Genomic DNA, 20,716 nt, shown 5'->3' with positions numbered 1-20,716 from the left:
TCGGAAAGTAAGCGTTTCCAGACACATATCCACATAACATATTTTCTTTCTTTGTGTGTGAGGAATGTTTCCTGAAAGTTTGGCCGTACTTTTTTGTAACACCCTGTAAACACCCTACAATTAATATACGAGAACACTATCTATCAAATTTCAGGGTTGTCTAGGAAAACTTTTTGAGTATTTTGGTATAAGCGATGCGTGGTCTCCAGGGGCTTGTTAGAGAGTAATTATGATTCATTCATTCTTGTTGCATTATCCCACATGACCTTGGTTTCTGTGAAATATACTACGACCTTGGTTTCTGTGAAATATACTATACTTCATATCAGTGACCTCAGCAGTCATTAGCCATCATGACAGAGCAGAATGAGTGCTCCGTGGAACTCACAGACTTCGAACGTGGTCAGGTGATTGGGTGTCACTTGTGTCATACGTCTGTAAGCGAGATTTCCACACTCCTAAACATCCCTAGGTCCACTGTTTCTGATATGATAGTGGAAACGTGAAGGGACACGTACAGCACAAAAGCGTACAGGCCGACCTCGTCTGCTGGCTGGCCGAGACCGCCAACAGTCGAAGAGCGTTGTAATGTGTAATAGGCAGACATCTATCCAGACCATCACACAGGAACTACAAACTGCTTCAGGATCCACTGCAAGTCCTATGACAGTTAGGCAGGAGGTGAGAAAATGGATTTCATGGTTGAGCGGCTGCTCATAAGACACACATCACACTGGTAAATGCCAAAGGATGCCTCGCTTGGTGTAAGGAGCGTAAACAATGGGCGATTGAACAGTGGAAAAATGTTGTGTGGAGTGACGAATCACGGTACACAATGTGGCAATCCGAGGGCAGGGTATTGGTATGGCGATTCCTCAGTGAATGTCATCTGCCAGCGTGTGTAGTGCCAACAGTAAAATTCAGATTCTGTGGTTTTATGGTGTGGTCGTGTTTTTCATGGAGGGGGCTTGCAACCCTTGTTGTTTTGCATGGCACTACCATAGCACAGGCCTACATTGATGTTTTAAGGACCTTCTCGCTTCCCGCTGTTGAAGAGCAATTTGGGGGTGACGGTTGCGTCTTTCGACACGATCGAACACCCGTTCATAATGCACAGCCTGTGGTGGAGTGGTTGCATGACAATAACATCCTTGTAATGGACTGGCCTGCACAGGGTCCTGACCTGAATCCTATAGAATATCTTTGGAATGTTTTGGAATGCCAACTTCATACCAGGCTTCACTGATCAACATCGATACCTCTCCTCAGTGCAGCATTCCGTGAAGAATGGGTTGCCATTCCCCCAAAAGCCTTCCAGCACCTGACTGAACCTATGCCTGCAAGACTGGAAGCTGTCATCAAGACTGGGGAGAGTCAACACCGTATTTGATTCCAGCGTTACCGATGGAGGGCGCCACGAACTTTTAAGTCTTTTTCGGCCAGGTGTCCAGATACATTTGATCACATGGTGTAGCTCCACTACAGTGAAATAGACCATAATATGCAATCACCAATACTTACAGGATGAAACACAGATTAACGCAGCAACCCTAAGAGGGACGCAAATGTGGTGTGACGTGTTGGTGGCATTGGAGGAACAGCTCAGAATACAGCATAGCACCACTGTGCCATTCTTCCACTGCACACAAGGTCCAAATTGTACAATTATATGTTATGCTTTTATTTGGTATTGGCCAATTTCAACCCCATGGTCTTTATCAAATATTTGCATGTAAGTGGTCATAAGCCCAACATACATGAAATCAAAACAATCAAATATTGGGAAGAATGCCAACACATGTTCCAGCCAGTGTCGTCATGCCATGGCATATAGTTCGCAGGCTGGTTGGATCATGCCTTAGCATTCTTTTCAGAATTCAATTTTTGGACTTCACGTATTTTCTACAAATAGTAGATGACTATAGACCACTTACATGCAAGTACTTGGTAGTGACCATGATGTTAAAATTGGCCAGTAACAGATAAAAGTATTACACATAGTTTCTGTCTCAGCTGAAACACATCTTCACGTAAACATTACGCAACTGATTGTTTTTCTACTCATATGAGTTAACTTACATTTTTACACATGTAGAGCAAGCTGCCATTCATCACATCAAACAAAAATTCCGTCCATTGATGTATCAGAGGATTGTGCTGCTCAGAGATGTAGACCAATGTAATGCACCCCTGTTACTATGACTGAGATGTGCAAGTTGGTTCTAGAAAGGCTGACCACCGTGCTTTGTAACATTGTATTTTAGCCAATTCTCAAAGAGTGTAGAGGGAAAATACTATTGAGGATATTATTTTTCCTACAGACTTCTAGTGAACATTTCTGAAGTTACACACTGACATTGTTTAAGATTTACATTGACACCTATTATTCTGATGAGTCAGTATAGTTACGAGGCATAAAGTAAAGGTCAGTGTCAAGTACTATTGAAGGACATGATATACAAAACTAGTACACAACACAATACATGCTGTATACTTCATATTTGTGATTTCTCTCTCCAGTATTTTCAATATCTTTCAGTTTTGCATTGATACTTCAGCATTTTTATTGGTTTTCAGGGATATTTCTTTCATTTGTAATTTCAATCTATTGATTGGAAAAATTATTATCTACCTGTAATACAGAATGAGATTTTCACTCTGCAGCGGAGTGTGCGCTGATATGAAACTTCCTGGCAGATTAAAACTGTGTGCCCGACCCAGACTCGAACTCGGGACCTTTGCCTTTCGCGGGCAAGTGCTCTACCATCTGAGCTACTGAGCTGTGGGTACTGGGCATGAGTCGTGCTTCAGTAGCTGAGTTGGTAGAGCACTTGCCCGCGAAAGGCAAAGGTCACGAGTTCGAGTCTCGGTCGGGCACACAGTTTTAATCTGCCAGGAAGTTTCATACCTGTAATACACTTTTCTACAGACCAGTACATTGCTCAATCACTTAAATGTTATGTTTCTCCTAAAAAGACAACAAAAATTACTTTTACTTTAAAACAAAATCCAATAATACAAGTCTGAACGTATGTAGGCAGAAACTAAATCCCTTAGAAAATGAGGAAATTATTAAATTAGAATAAATGAAAGATGAATATAGAAATGTTTTTAATTTCAGCATTACCAGGAAATGTTATAAAAATTATAATTTTAATTTTGTTAGTTAAAAATGTCTAGAAATCTCTATTAAAAATCTATTACGAAATTACCCGTATTACACAAATCTAATTATAACTTAAGCTGTAACAAACAACAAAGTTATGTACAGTGTCAAAAGTTATGAAAGTTATTGCAGCTGCAACCGAATAGTTCAGTTGACTTTAGGTTTGTCCTTAGCACACTACGTATTTGTCCAAGTCAATATGTGGGTCAGAGTTTTTAGCTGTGAAGGAATTTATAATTACGCCTTGCACCTGCATAAAAATAAATTAAAAGTGTGTGAGGTTAATTTGAAACAAGAACTCAGGACCAGTTAATCCTTCAACCATATTAAGTATCTTCTTCACATCGTCATCATCATTCTTTCAATTGGTTAGCAGCTGTCTATCGAGATCTATTAGAAACTAATTTCTATATTTCTGCACAATTAGAGAAACATGCATTATGTGTGGCTTGTTTCAAAAATTCTTCTTCCTTGAGCTATCTTCCCTCATAATGTTTCTTCTACGACATTTCCAAAGAAATCATTGTGTTGTATTGTTGACCAATCCACTCATGTCTTCTTCATTCAACTTTTTTTTTCTAAATGAACTTTCTTTACCAGTTATATGCAGAACTTCCTGGTAAGTGGTTTTACCTGTTTACTTTAATAAGTGTCTCTAGCTCCATGTCTCAAATACTTCACTAGATCTCTTTCTGTTTTTGTGTATTGTATGTTTCACAGCCATGCAATGCTGCACTCCAAATGTAGCTCTTAACTGTCTTTTTTCTCACTTCTTTATTTCTGTTGTTTGAATAGTTTTTTACTTTTGAACGTTGCTTTTGTTTCTCTAATTCTTTCTTTTATGTCTTCTTTGCTTCTTCCATCTCCAGTTATCTTATGTCCTAACTATGTGCAAGATCTTGTACGTTTTATTGTATTTCCTCTAATTTTAATGTTTATTTCTTCTCTTTCCTTGGAGTACACGAGTATTTCTGTCTTTTATGAGTACTGTAATTCCCCCTTTAAATCATCACATGAATGACATAACAGCAGATATCGAAGTAAGTGACTAAATACCTGAAATTGCTCAACAGAGGAAAGGCCACTTTACCTAACGAGATACCAGTTTGACCCTACACAAAGTACGCAGAACAACTTGCTCCTGTTCTAGTGTACCACAGGTCTCTGGAGGAGTGGAGTATTCCTCACGATTAGAAAAAGAGCACAGGTCATTACCATTTTCAAGAAGGATCGTCAAACAGGTGCAAGAAACTATACACCCACATCTCTGACCTACGTCTTTTGTAGACTTTAGGAATACGTTTTGTGCTCATGAATTATGACATTTCTGGAGACCGGTTGATTCACCAGTAATTCTGAGGACCGCTTATGAAAGCGTTCACTGTATGACTGAAAAACTTCATTCCTGCACTCTCCACATGCAAATGCAGTGGGAAGAAGCCTTAATCGTGGCAGAATGGGACGTGCCCTCTGCCATGCACTCCTATTTAGGGGTTCTGACAATGATGGTTGCGTATAACCCAGCTCGCTCTGCTCATATGTGAGACCCACAAAGCAGCAGGTATGGGTGCCCAGGTATATACCGTGTGCCTTGACTTCCGGAAGTCATTCAGCACAGTTCTACACCATCATTCAATCAACAAAATAAAAGCATGTGGAATATCAGACCAACTGTGTGATTGGATTGAGGAGTTTCTAGCAAACAGAACACAACATCTCATTGTCAGCAGAGACAAGTCTTCAACCGACAAGTTACTTCGTGCATGCCCCACAGGAATTTTACAGGACCATTACTTTTCACAATATACGTACATGACCCAGGAGATAATGTTGGAAGTTCCATTAGGCAGGTGCTGTTGTATGCAGAGAAGTCACAATGCCAAAAAATTGTAGTAAAATGTAGGAAGACCTACAGACAACTGATACTTTGTGCAGGGAGTGGCAATTGAGTGTCAACATAAACAAATATAATGTATTGTACATACATAGACAGAAAGACGTTTTATAGTACAATTACAAAATTGTAGGACAGTCACTGGAAGCAATTATTTCCATAAAATATATATGAGAATGAAATGACACAATTTCATCAGAGACTTTAATGTTTACGTATTTTATGTATATACACTACCGGCCATTAAAATTGTTACACCAAGAAGAAATGCAGATGATAAACGGGTATTCATTGGACAAATATATTATACTAGAACTGACACGTGATTACATTTTCACGCAATTTGGGTGCATAGATCCTGAGAAACCAGTACCCAGAACAACCATCTCTGGCCGTCATAACGGGCTTGATACGCCTGGGCATTGAGTCAAACAGAGCTCGGATGGCGTGTACAGGTACAGCTGCCCATGCAGCTTCAACACAATAACATAGTTCATGAAGCGTAGTGACTGGCATTTTGTGACGAGCAAGTTGCTCGGCCACCATTGACCAGACGCTTTCAGTTGGTGAGCGATCTGGAGAATGTGCTGGCCAGGGCAGCAGTCGAACATTTTCTGTATCCAGAAAGGCCCGTACAGGACCTGCAACATGCGGTCATGCATTATCCTGCCGAAATGTATGGTTTCGCAGGGATCGAATGAAGGGTAGAGCCACAGGACGTAACACATCTGAAATGTAACGTCCACTGTTCAAAGTGCCGTCAATGCGAACAAGAGGTGACTGAGACGTGTAACCAATGGCACCCCATACCATCACGCCAGATGATGCGCCAGTATGGCAATGACGAATACACGCTTCCAATGTGCGTTCACCGCGATGTCGCCAAACACGGTTGTGACCATCATGATGCTGTAAACAGAACCTGAATTCATCCGAAAAAATGATGTTTTGCCATTCGTGCACCTAGGTTCGTCGTCGAGTACACCACCACAGGTGTTCCTGTCTGTGATGCAGCGTCAAGGGTAACCGCAGCCACGGTCTCCGAGCTGATAGACCGTGCTGCTGCAAACGTCGTCGAACTGTTCATGCAGATGGTTGTTGCGTTGCAAACGTCCCCATCTGTTGACTCAGGGATCGAGACGTGGCTGCACGATCCGTTACAGCCGTGCGGATAAGATGCCTGTCATCTCGACTGCTGAGGCCGTAGGGATCCAGCACGGCGTTCCGTATTACCCTCCTGAACCCACCGATTCCATATTCTGCTAACAGTCATCGGATCTCGACCAACGCGAGCAGCAATGTCGCAATGCGATAAACCGCAATCGCAATAGGCTACAATCCGACCTTTATCAAAGTTGGAATCGTGTTGGAACCCATTTCTCCTCCTTACACGAGGGATCACAACAACGTTTCACCAAGCAACGCCGGTCAACTGCTGTTTGTGTATGAGAAACCGGTTGGAAACATTCCTCATGTCAGCACGTTGTAGCATCTTCTTCCTGTCAGCTAAATTTTGCATCTGTAGCACGTCATCTTCGTGGTGTAGCAATTTTAATGGACAGTAGTGTAGACTGAGGCTGTGAGGGCAAATTTGTACAAAGTTTGGCTGGATCCCCCACTTATGTTTGATGCAGAGGTGCTATTCCAGAACATGGAGAGCCTCAGAAATTCTGTTCATGTGTAAGGGGGAATTTAAAGTAGATGTGGGAGGCAGTAAGAATTTGGATCAAGGATGGAGGTGTGCCAAGGTTATGTGTGCAGTTGTGTGAACCACTGCACTGAGGTGTCTTAGTGGCTGACGCACATGCCTAATAAGCAGGAGAGCAGGGTTCGATTCCTGGCCTCGGCACAAATTTTCACTCACTGCTTCAGTCTATATACATATGTGCACGAAGTGATCTGAAGTGGAACAACTGCATAAAATCAGCCACAATTAAGGCAGATGCCAAATAGATTTGGAAGAATTCTGAGGAAATGTAGTTCACTCAGAAAGGAGAGAGATCACAAAAAACTCGTTCAACCAACACTTGAATACTGCTCCTCAGCCTCTGATTCATATCCGATACACTCTCTCCTCCACCTGCTGGCAAAACCACGTCCAACTTGTGCAAATCGCAATGCCGACCACCTGACCTGTGTCTGGACAAGTCCTACGGCACAGGACACGGAGGATCAGGGTAACCCAGTAAAATTGTAAGAAAATGAAACACGTACAGCCAACCTTATGATGCCATTTATCATATGGCTACCAGTTTTGGCCCTTCAATACACGATCCTCAGGCCTCAGCTGATGCTGAAGGCATTAATACCATTGGTATACACGATGCATCAGCAGCTAACATAACTACGCTGAAGTGCCAAAAACACTGGCATGGACATGCGTATTCGAATACGGAGATACACTATGTGATCGAAAGTATATGGATGCCTGGCTGAAAATGACTTGACCACTGCCTGGCATTCTCCATTAGTAATGCTGGAATTCAATATGGTGTTTGCCCACATTTAGCCTTGATGACAGCTTTCACTCTCGCAGGCATACACTCATTCAGGTGCTGAAAGGTTTCTTCGGGAATGGCAGCCCATTATTCAAGGAGTGCTGCACTGAGGAGAGGTACTGATGTCGGTCAACGTGGCCTGGCACGAAGTCGGCGTTCCAAAACATCCCAAATGTGTTCCATTGGATTCAGGTCAGGGCTCTGTGCAGGCCAGTCCATTACAGGGATGTTACTGTCGTCTAACCACTTCGCCACAGGCTGTTCATTATGAACAGTGGCTCAATCGTGTTGACAGATGCAGTCGCCAAATTGCTCTTCAACAGTGGGAAGCAAGGTACTTAATACATCAATGTAGGCCTGCGTTGTGATAGTACTATGCAACAGAACAAGGGGTGTAAGCCCCCTCCATGAAAAACACGACTACACCATAACACCATCACTTCCGAATTTTACTGCTGACACTACACACGCTGGCAGATGACGTTCACCGAGCATTCGCCATACTCACACCCTGGCCTCGTATCGCCATATTGTGTACCATGATTTGTCACTCCACAGGCAAATCATCGAGTAAAGCTGAAGTGATATCAGGTGTTCCCCAGGGAAGCGTCCTGGGACCTCTGCTGTTCCTGATCTATATAAATGACCTGGGTGACAATCTGAGCAGTTCTCTTAGGTTGCTCGCAGATGATGCTGTAATTTACCGTCTAGTAAGATCATCTGAAGACCAGTATCAGTTGCAAAGTGATTTAGAAAAGATTGCTGTACGGTGTGGCAGGTGGCAGTTGACGCTAAATAACCAAAAGTGTGAGGTGATCCACACGAGTTCCAAAAGAAATCCGTTGGAATTCGATTACTCGATAAATAGTACAATTCTCGAGGCTGTCAATTCAACTAAGTACCTGGGTGTTAAAATTACGAACAACTTCAGTTGGAAAGACCACATAGATAATATTGAGGGGAAGGTGAGCCAAAGGTTGCGTTTCATTGGCAGGACACTTGGGAGATGCAACAAGTCCACTAAAGAGACAGCTTACACTACACTCGTTCGTCCTCTGTTAGAATATTGCTGCGCGGTGTGGGATCCTTACCAGGTGCGATTGACAGAGGACATCGAAAGGGTGCAAAGAAGGGCAGCTCATTTTGTATTATCACGTAATAGGGGAGAGAGTGTGGCAGATATGATACGCGAGTTGGGATGGAAGTCGTTAAAGCAAAGACGTTTTTCGTCGCGGTGAGATCTATTTACGAAATTTCAGTCACCAACTTTCTCTTCTGAATGCGAAAATATTTTGTTGAGGCCAACCTACATAGGTAGGAATGATCATCAAAATAAAATTAGAGAAATCAGAGCTCGAACAGAAAGGTTTAGGTGTTTGTTTTTCCAGCGTGCTGTTCGGGAGTGGAATGGTAGAGAAATAGTATGATTGTGGTTCGATGAACCCTCTGCCAAGCACTTAAATGTGAATTGCAGAGTAATCATGTAGATGTAGACACAACGTTTTTACTCTGTTCAATCACCCTATGTTTTCGCTCCTTACACCAAGCGAGGCGTCGTTTGGCATTTACCGGTGTGATGTGTGGCTTATGAGGAGGCGATTGACCACGAAATCCAAGTTTTCTCACCTCCTTCCAACTGTCATAGTACTTGCAGTGGATCCTGATGCAGTTTGGAATTCCTGTGTGATGGTCTCAATAGATAACACATCACGACCCTCTTCATCTGTCGGCGGCCTCTGTCAGTCAACAGACAAGGTCGGCCTGTACACTTTTCTGTTTTCACATTTCAACTTCAGTATCACATCACAAACAGTGAATCTAGGGATGTTTAGGAGTGTGGAAAATCCATGTACAGAGATATGACACAAGTGACACCCAATCACCTGATCACGTTCAAAGTCCACGAGTTCTGCGGAGCATCCCATTCTGCTCTGCTATCTCATGATGTCGAGTGAGTACGGAGGTCGATGATATGGAGTATGTGGCAGTAGGTGACAGCACAATGCACCTAATATGAAAAACGTATGTTTTTGGGGATACTTTTGATCACATAGTGTAAGTCTGATAGTAGAAATAAAGAAGATAAAAAAAAGTACTGTGTTTTATTGCAGGTTCATTTAGTAGTCATGAAAGTGTCATGGAGATGCTCACTCAACTCCAGCAGCAGATGCTGGAGGAGTGGTATACATGTTCCATATTAATCTTTATTTATATATAATAGAGAAGTTGTTGTGGTCATTCGGGGGTGCGTTTCTTTTTTTGTCATTTTTTGTGTTTTTTTTCTTTAAATATTTGAATCTTTTATTTTTTCTTAATTTTATAAATTTTCAAATTTCTTATTTTGTTTTTAAAAGTTTTATTCTTGCTTGTTTATTCACTTTTTCTTTGTATTATATTAAGTTTTGTTAAACTAAATGTTCTTTTTGCAGTAATTTGATTTAATTATCAAGTGATTTTGGATTTAGCAATTGATTTAGTATCGGCATAATTCGTGCCAGCAGCTGCTGTTATACGATTGATACAAGTGAATATTATTGGTTAAAACAGTTGTTTATATTTTTAGGGTTAAAATATAGATTTGTAAGGTGAAATGTTAAAATTTATTTATAGCTCTTTTTATGAATCTGTGAAATTTAAATAATAAACTAGGATTAGATACCCTATTATTTTAAATGTTAATTATATTTACCAGGGTACTATTAGCTAAGGTCTTTAAACCCAAAGAATTTGGCGGTATCTCATTCCATTCAGAGGAACCTACCCCGTGATTGATAATACACGATTTACTCTACTTAATTTGTTTGTATATCTCCGTTATCAGAGATTCTTTTTAGAGTTATAATTCTCAAGATTTATAATTATAAAATATTTCAGGTCAAGGTGCAGCTTATAGTTAAGAGGAGGTGGGTTACAATAGATTTTTGTTTATAACGGATTTGATGGTGAAATAATATTAATGAAGGTGGATTTGATAGTAATTTAATTTAACTGATATTGGCTCTGAGGTGTGTACACATCGCCCGTCGCTCTCATTATTGATTATTCTATTTTATTATTCTAATGTAGCTTCAATTTAGATGAGATAAGTCGTAACATAGTAGATGTACTGCAAAGTGTATCTAGGAAGAGTTTCAAGATATAACTTATTAGTAAAGTGTTTCATTTACACTGAAAATTTTTCTGTGCAAATCAGGATGTCTTGATTATTTATTTTATTATATTTATTTTTTGTTTATTTAATTATTTAATAAAAATAATTTTGTCGAATTTTGTCTTAGTATATTTTGTAGAATTGATTTTTTAGATTATAGTTTATTGGTAATGTAATTGTTTTATGAAATATTATTTTAAATTTTTAAAAGTAGATTTTATTTATTGTACCTTTTGTATCAGGGTTTATCAAAATTTTAATATTTAATTTACTTGTCTCGATTTGGGTTGATTTATAAATAATTTATAGTTAATGTATCCTAATTATTGTTAAATTATTTATAGAAATGAGATGTTAATCGTTTCCCAAGATATCTAGTTTCTTAAGAAAAAATTTAATTTTTTTGAAGTTAATTGTTTTTATTTAATTAGGTTTGTTGTAGAAATTCAGAGGGAGATGTCTCTAGAAGAGAAAACAAATACATTGCTCTCTCCTACATATACCTCACAAACAGAACATCAAGGTAAAGTAAGAGATATTAAGCCCACACAGAAGCTTATCAGCAATCATTCTTCCCACGAATGAAGTGGGACTGGAACAGCAAAAGGACGAAGTGACACGGTACAGAAAGTACTCTCTGTCACACACTGTAAGAGGGCTTGTGGAATACAGATGTGGATATGCATGTAGATGCTGAAGTAATGAGTTTTTATTATTGATTTAACAATGTCCGATTCATTGCTGGCATACAGTGATGTTTTTGTGTTAATCTGCCAAGTCGGCCACCCGCTGAATGAATTTTATGAAAACATCTAAATTTTGGCCGTGTTTTAACAGAGTAGGGTTATACTAGAAAGGTTTATTTTTTTTTTGTTTTTTTTTTTTTTTTGTTTTGGTTTTAGGGCGCAAAACTTCTATGGTCATTAGCGCCCGATATATACTAGAAAGGTGCCAGCAGTCTCAAAAATTTTAGAAAAAGTAATGTACAAGCAGCTTCTCAACCATCTGACCACAAATAACATATTATCAAGAACACAGTTTGTGTTTCTGAAGGGTTCTGATATCGAGAAGGCTATTTACACATACAGTGAAATTGTACTTAATTCATTAAATAGCAAGTTACAAGCAGCAGGTATTTTCTGTGATTTGTCAAACGCATTTGATTGTGTGAACCACAACATCCTTTTAAATAAATTAGAATTCTATGGTGCCACGGGCAGTGCTGCAAAATGGTTCAAGTCATACCTCGTTAACAGGAAACAAAGGATGTCAATGCAAGGGACTAGTGAATTAATTGGTCAGTCATCATCAGAATGGGAAGAAATTACATGTGGTGTCCCACAAGGATCCATCTTAGGGCCATTGCTTTTTCTTGTGTAAATTAATGATCTCTCATCAGTTACACTGCCAGAAGCAGCGTTCGTTTTGTGCAGATGACACAAGTATTGCAATAAATAGTATGTCGAGTGTAGTTCTAGAAAGATCTGCTAATGATATTTTCATGGATATTAATAAATGGTTTAAAGCCAACTCACTGACATTAAACTTCGAAAAGACTCACTATATGCAATTCAGAACCTGTAAGAGGTTTCCAACCAGCATATGCATAAAGTATGAAGAAGAGCAGATAGAACAGGTTGACAGTCTTAAATTCCTGAGATTACAACTTTATAATAAATTCAGTTGGGAGGAGCACACCACAGAACTGCAGAAACGCCTTAACAAATCTGTATTTGCAATTCGAGTGACAGCAGACATGGGCGACATAAAAATGAAAGAGCTTGCATACTTTGCCTGCTTTCATTCCATGTCATACGGTATAATATTTTGGGGTAACTCTTCACGTCAAACAAAGGTTTTCAGAGTCCAAAAGCGTGTAATACGTATTATTTGTGGAGTAAATTCACAGATGTCCTGTAGAAACCTCTCCAATGAACTGGGTATACTAACTACTGCCTCTCAGTATATTTACTCATTAATGAAATTTGTCCTGAATAATATATCTCTTTTTTTTCCAACAAACAGCTCAGTTCATACATACAATACCAGGAACAAAAATGATCTGCACAAGGACTTCTAAGCACTTACTTCAGTTCAAAAAGGGGTCCACTACTCAGGAACACTCATCTTCAATAATTTGCCAGTAAACATAAAAAATTTAGTTACAAATAAAGATCAGTTTAAAAGGAGCCTGAAAGATTTACTAGTGGCCAACAACTTCTACTCCATTGACTAATTTTCTTAATAGAAACAAATGATGTATTGTATATATTCATACTATTAGTATTGTTATTTCAGCTTTTTTTAAATCGTCGTCATCATCAGTGTTCTGCCTAAAGGCAGGTTTTCACATGGTAGTTCTCCAGGCTGTCCGGTCTTCTGCCATCCTCTGCAGGTCTGCATAATTTCCTCTTCCCTTTATGTCGTCTATCACCTTGTATCTCCTTCTTCCTCTCAGCCTTCTCCCACAAATCAATCCTTCCAAAGCATCTGCTAGCAAGCACTCCCTTCTCAATGAATGTCCCAACCAGTTTTCCTTTCTCTTATAACCTTCAGCAGACATCTTCTCTCACCAACCCTTTCCAGTACTCTTTCATTACTCACTCTTTCCATCCAGCTTATTCTCTCCATTCTCCTCCACATCCACATCTCAAATGCTTCTAACCTTTTTTTCATCCTCTCGTCTCAGTGTCCATGTTTCTGCCCCATATAGTGCCACACTCCAGACAAAACATTTGCCAGACCTTTTCCTTAGATCTTTATCTAATTTGCCACATAAGCGTCTCCTCTTTCTATTGAATGCCTCCTTCGCTATGGCAATTCGAGTTTTGACCTCCTGGAGACATCTCAAGTCTTCAGTTATTGTGCTTCAAGGATATTTAAATTGACTTACTTGTCTAACGGTAGATTGTCCTATTTTAATATTGGACAGTCTGCGTCTTGCAGTGATGACCATACTCTTTGTTTTTGCTATGTTTATTTGCAGCCCATATTCCACACAAGCTCCATTCAGATCTTTGAGCATGTTATTGACTGTCTGCTCACTTTCTGCCACGAATACCGTGTCATCAGCAAATCTTATACATGCTATTCTCTTTCCACCAACACATATTCCTCTTTTCCCATCTAAACTATTCGCAGTAATCTCTTCGAGGTATACGTTAAACAACAGTGGGGAAAGGCAACAACCTTGTCTAACACCTCGTCCAATGCTGCTTCCTTCTGACATTTCATTTCCAATCCTTATCCTTACTTTCTGGTGTAAATATATGTTCTGTATCAGTCGTCTCTCTTTCCAATCTACTCCTTTCCTCTTCAAGATATCCATCAGCTTGTTCCACTGAACTCCATCAAAAGCCTTTTCTAAATCTATAAAGACAGCAAAGATTTCTCTACCCTTTTCCTTATATCTTTCCCCTATAGTTCTTAGCAGGCCAGTAGCATTAAAAAAAAAAAAAAAAAAAGAAGAAGAAGAAGAAGATATTGACACGTTCCACATCCACGATGATCTCCTCAGCACGGATCTGTGGAACGAAAAACTAATCTAATCTAATCTAATTACGAGATGCAGACTGGCTGTGAGAGTACGTACCTGTCTTAGGAGTGGTGGGCAGATTCGCACCAGGTTCAGGTCTCTGTGCTTTACCGGGAGCCTTCGCCAGCGAACCTCCTCTCGGACCTGCCAGCTCTGCAGGGCTCGACACTTTCCCCTGTGGCACGGAAGCTTCTCGGGACACCGCCGCAGTGCGATCTGGTGCGACGGTGTCCTTCCTCGGAGTCACGGAGGGCTTCACCGCGGGGACCGCCGGTCGCGGCCCAGGTCGCCGTCCGGCCGGGGAGCCGGCAGCTCCATCCGGCCTGTCGCGGCCGACCGCCGGTCTCGAGGTGTCGCCAGCTCTGTCGGTCGCTGCATTGCCGTTCTGCTGGGGCCGTGTCACGGGAGCACTCTTCGTGTCAGCTCTGGGAGCCCGCTGCCCGGAGACGAGCTTCTCGACGGAGCGGGGGCTGAGCGAGATGAAGACGCGGGCGGACTTTGGCGGAGACGACGGGTCGGCCGCTCCTCCGTCACCTGCTGTCGGAGGCTGCGGTTTTTCTGCTGCCGCCGGCTCTGTCTCGGCCACCCACAGCACTCGTTTGGTGACCTGTAATAAGATGTGGCATGTAGGGTTCTAGTTTTCTGCAGGCATAACACATCAGCTGTGTGAGTTAACCCTTCATTACACACTTTTTTTTTAGAAGTTAAAATATTTTTTTTTTTTTGTATTTCAAATTGTTCAAGGATATTAACGACGTAGGAGACAATCTGAATAGCCGTCTTACATTGTTTCCAGATGATGCTGTCAATTACCGTCTTGTAAAGTCATCAGATGACCAAAACGAATTGCAAAATGTTTTAAATAACATATCTGTATGGTGCGAAAAGTGGCAATTGACACTGAATAAAGAAAAGTGTGAAGTTATTCACTAGAGTACTAAAAGTAATCCACTACATTTCGATTAGGTGATAAGTCACTCAAATCTGAAGGCTGTAAATTCAAATAAATACTTAGGGATTACAATTACAAATAACCTAAATTGGAATGATCAAATAGATAATATTGTGGGTAGAGCAAACCAAAGAGTGCGATTCATTGGCAGAACACTCAGAAGGTGCAACAGGTCTACCAAAGAGACTGCTTACACCATTCTGGAGTACTGCTGTGCGGTGTGGGATCGACATCAGGTGGGACTGATGGATGACATCGAGAAAGTACAAAGAAGGGCAGCTCGTTTTATATTATCGTGAAATAGGTGAAATAGTGCCACAGACATGATACGTGAATTGGAGCGGCAGTCACTAAAACAAAGGCGTTTTTCGTCGCGACGGGATCTTCTCATGAAATTTCAATCACCAGTTATCTCCTACGATTGCAAGAGCACACTGTTAGCACCCACCTACATAGGGAGAAATGATCATCACGATAAAATAAGAGAAATCAGGGCTCGCACTGAAAAATTGAAGTGCTCGTTTTTCCTGCGTTCCGTTCGAGAGTGGAACGGTAGAGAGACAGCTTGAAGGTTGTTCATTGAACCCTCTGCCAGGCACTTTATTGTGAATAGCAGAGTAATCACGTAGATGTAGATGTAGAAACAGAACATGCTACAGCGCGTGCACGCATGCGTTCAGGCAGAAGGTGCAACAGGTGTACTAAAGAGACTGCTTACACCACGCTTGTCCGCCCTATTCTGGAGTATTGCTGTGCGGTGTGGGATTTGCATCAGGTGGGACTGACAGATGACATCGAAAAAGCACAAAGAAGGGCAGCTCGTTTTGTATTACTGCGAAATAGGTGAGATAGTGTCACAGACATGATATGTGAATTGGAGTGGCAATCATTAAAACCTAGGCGTTTTTCGTTGCGACGGGATCTTCTCATGAAAGTTCAGTCACCAGTTTTCTCCTCCGATTGCGAAAACATTCTGTTGGCACCCACCTGCATAAGGAGAAATGATCACCACGATAAAATAAAAGAAATCAGGTCTCCCACTGGAAAATTTAAGTGCTTGTTTCCCCTCGTGCCGTTCAAGAGTGAAGGTGGCTTGAAGGTGGTTCATTGAGCCCTCTGCCAGGCACTTTATTGTGAATAGCAGAGTAATCACGTAGATGCAGATGTAGATGTCAGGAAAAACGTTGAAAAAAATAAGATGTTTTTAATTCAGAAAAAAAATTATTTTTATTCAGTTTGCATTTATGCAAAACTGTGGGAAACTTATCATATACACTCATAAGTGACACTTTGCACATATGCAAAACCGTGTGAAGTTTTCACACAAAAAGGTTATTAACTGTCAAAAATATTTTTTTTTGTGTCAAATTAACAACAGATATGAAAGAATTAATGACATATTCGAAAATTAATGAAAGACACATGTCTTAAACACTATGGAATGCAAGAAAGCAGTTTTTGTCACTGACACTTTGCACAATGCAAAAGCTTGTGGTGCCCGTGCATCAGCAACAGCTTCATTCTCATCATCCTTCAAACAATAATTATTTGAATTATGTGTATTAACTACATTAGCTATCACTATCTGCAGATCCCAGATAATTTATGTTTACTGTCGGGTCTGCATGTGAATTGTCAAAATCTAACTCGTCTTCACTGCCAGAAGGGCACTCTAGGGCCACAAATTCTTCATACGTCATCACTTTACGTCGTCCATTGTCGAAATACGAGAATGACTCCGTTACAGTGCTCGTATTATCACAATAAACTTGAAAAAAGCAGAAATAAGGAAACACTATCATCGTTCGATTGTGGATAGAAGTGTTATTACGCACTACTGCACATAAGCAAACGAAATTCATTTGTATACTACTCACATATTTATAAGCAGAAATACGAGATGAACGGAGCAGAATACTCTCCAAAGGTTTTAGAAGCACTACAATTTTTTTGCATTCACGTGTTCTTCCATTCAACTACTAACAATCATTGTCAAAAGAGAGCAATGTCAGCCTGACTTACAATGCTACTCACAGCAACACACAGTGGCACACCATACACCCAGTAGCGCATTCTAGTGGCAGAATCTTATCAGTTACCGTCATAATACAACATAGCACATCAGCAAAGCAGTTTCAAGCATTAAACTTCAAGAACAATGGCGAAAAGAGAGTTGAAACTTTGCTTTGCACATCTGCAAAGCAATGGAGTGAAGGGTTAAGTGTGAGGAATCTGTTTCCTAGACTGTCAAAAATGTGTGACACACTGTATCATTGTCAGCAGAGATTAGACATAACACATTAGCTATGTGGGTCAAGTGTGAGCAATCTGTTTCCTAGAGTGTAAAAAATGTGTGACATGCAGTATCCTCGTTAGCAGAGATTGTTACATAATTCTGTTGAACTCGCTGCCATTTACATAAATGTGAGATCAATTCGACCACTCCGTCTATTCAAAACTGACTGCTTCAGATGGAATCTCCTTTGTAAAGTATAACCTAAAATGTTCACAAAGTAAAATTTGCCTGTAGTGTTACATGGAAGTCTTTCTGCTGCTACATAATGTTGACTGAAATTGTCCATTCCTTTCCATATAAATCTTTTTACTTGATCAGTTTTCTTCATTTCTTTCAAGTTTGTCTTTTAAAAATGATCACCATCTTTATTAAAATATGTTGGAAGCCATAACCACCTCTTACTTGTACTAATATAATAAGTAGTGTTGGGGACACCTTCAATTAATCAGTACTGTAAATCCTGATACAAGAATGCTGCCGAAGTTAATTTTGACACTGTTTTACAAACGTCTCTTGAGTCAGTTGTATCTCAGGGCAAATACAAGGACAAAATACCTCAATTCTTATAACTAGATTTCCTTAAAAGGCAATGTTTCGATTACTATTAATTGCTCAAAACGTCGACGAAGATACAGTGATAACTCTCATAATACTTTGCCTACACAAAATCTAATTTCAGTTTCATAATCCTGTGGTCAAATGTAATTATTTGATGAACAGAATGTTACTGTACTGTATGATTTTTATTTTTCTAGTGAACATTGTTTTCTTAGCCCTCCCACTGCCTTTCAATAAATCTATTACAAACATGATTTGCATTCAAAGAGAACTGCCTATTTGTGAGTGGCTCTGAATGTCATTTAGGTGCACTGAATTAGCCATACAATTCATCATCAGCAAAACTTAAAATTCTGTGGAAGTTATTTTGAATCAAAAGACGGGCCACAATTGTGACATGTAACTCGGTTGATGTCACGAGTGTCCGTAGTGGATCCGTCAGCTGGATGCAGCAGTATCGCCGCAATTTTGGTCGGAGTAACGAGCAAACACTTCGACAACCACAGAGGTGTACAGTATTCAATATGGCACTGTAGTGTTTTTGCCTAGTGCAAAGTTGGCAACACTGATGTGGCGAGGTGTTCGTTATTTGTAAAGTTTAAAAAAAACTCAGACATAACATCCAGCATGGCCCTGCAATCCTTGACAAACAGTAACCACAAGGAACTTGCCCCCTTCTTGCAGCGGTGTACAGTAGGTCTCTAGAAGAGCATAGTGTTCCCAAAGATTGGAAAAGGGCACAGGTCATCGCCGTTTTCAAGAACGAACGTCGAACTGATGTGCAGAACTATACACCTATATCTCTAAAATCGATCAGTTGTAGAATTTTGGAACACGTATTATGTTCGAGTATAATGACTTTTCTGGAGACTAGAAATCTACTCTGTAGGAAACAGCACGGGTTTAGAAAAAGACGATCGTGTGAAACCCAGCTTACACTATTCATCCACGAGACTCAGAGGGCCATAGACACGGGTTCCCAGGTAGATGCCGTGTTTCTTGACTTCCTCCAGGCATTTGATACAGCTCCCCACAGTCGTTTAATGAACAAACTAAGAGCATACGGACTATCAGACCAATTGTGTGATTGGATTGAAGATTTCCTAGATAACACAACGCAACATATCATTCTCAATGGAGAGAAGTCTTCCGAAGTAAGAGTGATTTCAGGTGTGCCGCAGGGTAGTGTCGTAGGACCTTTGCTATTCACAACATACATAAATGACCTTGTGGATGACATCGGAAGTTCACTGAGGCTTTTTGCGGATGATGCTGTGGTGTATCGAGAGGTTGTAACAATGAAAAATTTACCGAAATGCAGGAGGATCTGCAACGAATTGACGCATGGTGCAGGGAATGGCAATTGAATCTCAATGTAGACAAGTGTAATGTGCTGCAAATACATAAAAAGATAGATCCCTTATCATTTAGCTACAATATAGCAGGTCAGCAACTGGAAGCAGCTAATTCCATAAATTATCTGGGAGTACGCATTAGGAGTGATTTAAAATGGAATGATCATATAAAGTTGGTCGTCGGTAAAGCAGATGCCAGACTGAGATTCACTGGAAGAATCCTAAGGAAATGCAATCCGAAAACAAAGGAAGTAGGTTACAGTACGCTAGTTCGCCCATTGCTCGAATAGTGCTCAGCTGTGTGGGATCCGTACCAGATAGGGTTGATAGAAGACATAGAGAAGATCCAACGGAGAGCAGCACGCTTCGTTACAGGATCATTTAGTAATTGCGAAAGCGTTACGGAGATGATAGATAAACTCCAGTGGAAGACTCTGCAGGAGAGATGCTCAGTAGCTCGGTACGGGCTTTTGTTGAAGTTTCGAGAACATACCTTCACCGAAGAGTCAAGCAGTATATTGCTCCCTCCTACGTATATCTCGCGAAGAGACCATGAGGATGAAATCAGAGAGATTAGAGCCCACACAGAGGCATACCGACAATACGAACAATACGAGACTGGAATAGAAGGGAGAACCGATAGAGGTGCTCAACGCACCCTCCGCCACACACCTTCAGGTGGCTTGCGGAGTATGGATGTAGATGTAGACAAGTATAAATAAATATATCAATGGGTGTTGTGGATTTAGGAATCTTACAGTAGTAGTGAGGAGTCATATCAACAACATTTCCCAAAAAATATCAAGACTGTGTAACTGACCAATTCTCTTCTTCTACTTTTTTGCAATAATAATCACAAAACATCCCAAAAAGCAGTCACCAGTTCTGAACAGTGAGAGACTTCATCGGGTGGCCTTCACCAGACTACACAGAAGCACAAAGTGTAACACTGATGCAAGGAAGCCATTGCATTGTCAACATAAGTACAAGTAAAAGCTACACGGAGAAGATGCTGCGATATGCAAATGATTGGCTTTTCAGAGCATTCACACAAGGTTGGTGCCAGTGGCGATACCTACAACGTGCTGACATGAGGAAAGTTTCCAACTGATTTCTCATACACAAACAGCAGTAGACAGGCGTTGCCTGGTGAAACGTTGTTGTGGTGCCTCGTCTAAGGAGGAGAAATGCGTACCATCATGTTTCCGGCTTTGATAAAGGTCGGATTGTAGCCTATCGCGATTGCGGTTTATCGTATCGCGACATTGCTGCTCACGTCGGTCGAGATCCAATGACTGTTAGCAGAATATG

General features: G+C 40.6%; 1 protein-coding gene across 1 annotated transcript in view; it reads right to left on the bottom strand.

Annotated features, from left to right (window-relative positions):
* Positions 1–20,716, bottom strand: part of LOC124719626 (mucin-19-like) — a 367,770-nt gene that overhangs the window by 197,063 nt on the left and 149,991 nt on the right. The window contains exon 6 of the mRNA XM_047244842.1: positions 14,302–14,851. Within this exon, the coding sequence (XP_047100798.1) occupies positions 14,302–14,851 (550 nt within the window). The remainder of the gene's footprint in view (positions 1–14,301; positions 14,852–20,716) is intronic.

This window comes from Schistocerca piceifrons, chromosome 11 (assembly GCF_021461385.2).
Source record: "Schistocerca piceifrons isolate TAMUIC-IGC-003096 chromosome 11, iqSchPice1.1, whole genome shotgun sequence".
NCBI lineage: Eukaryota > Metazoa > Arthropoda > Insecta > Orthoptera > Acrididae > Schistocerca > Schistocerca piceifrons.
This window is presented reverse-complemented; position numbering and strand designations above follow the sequence as displayed.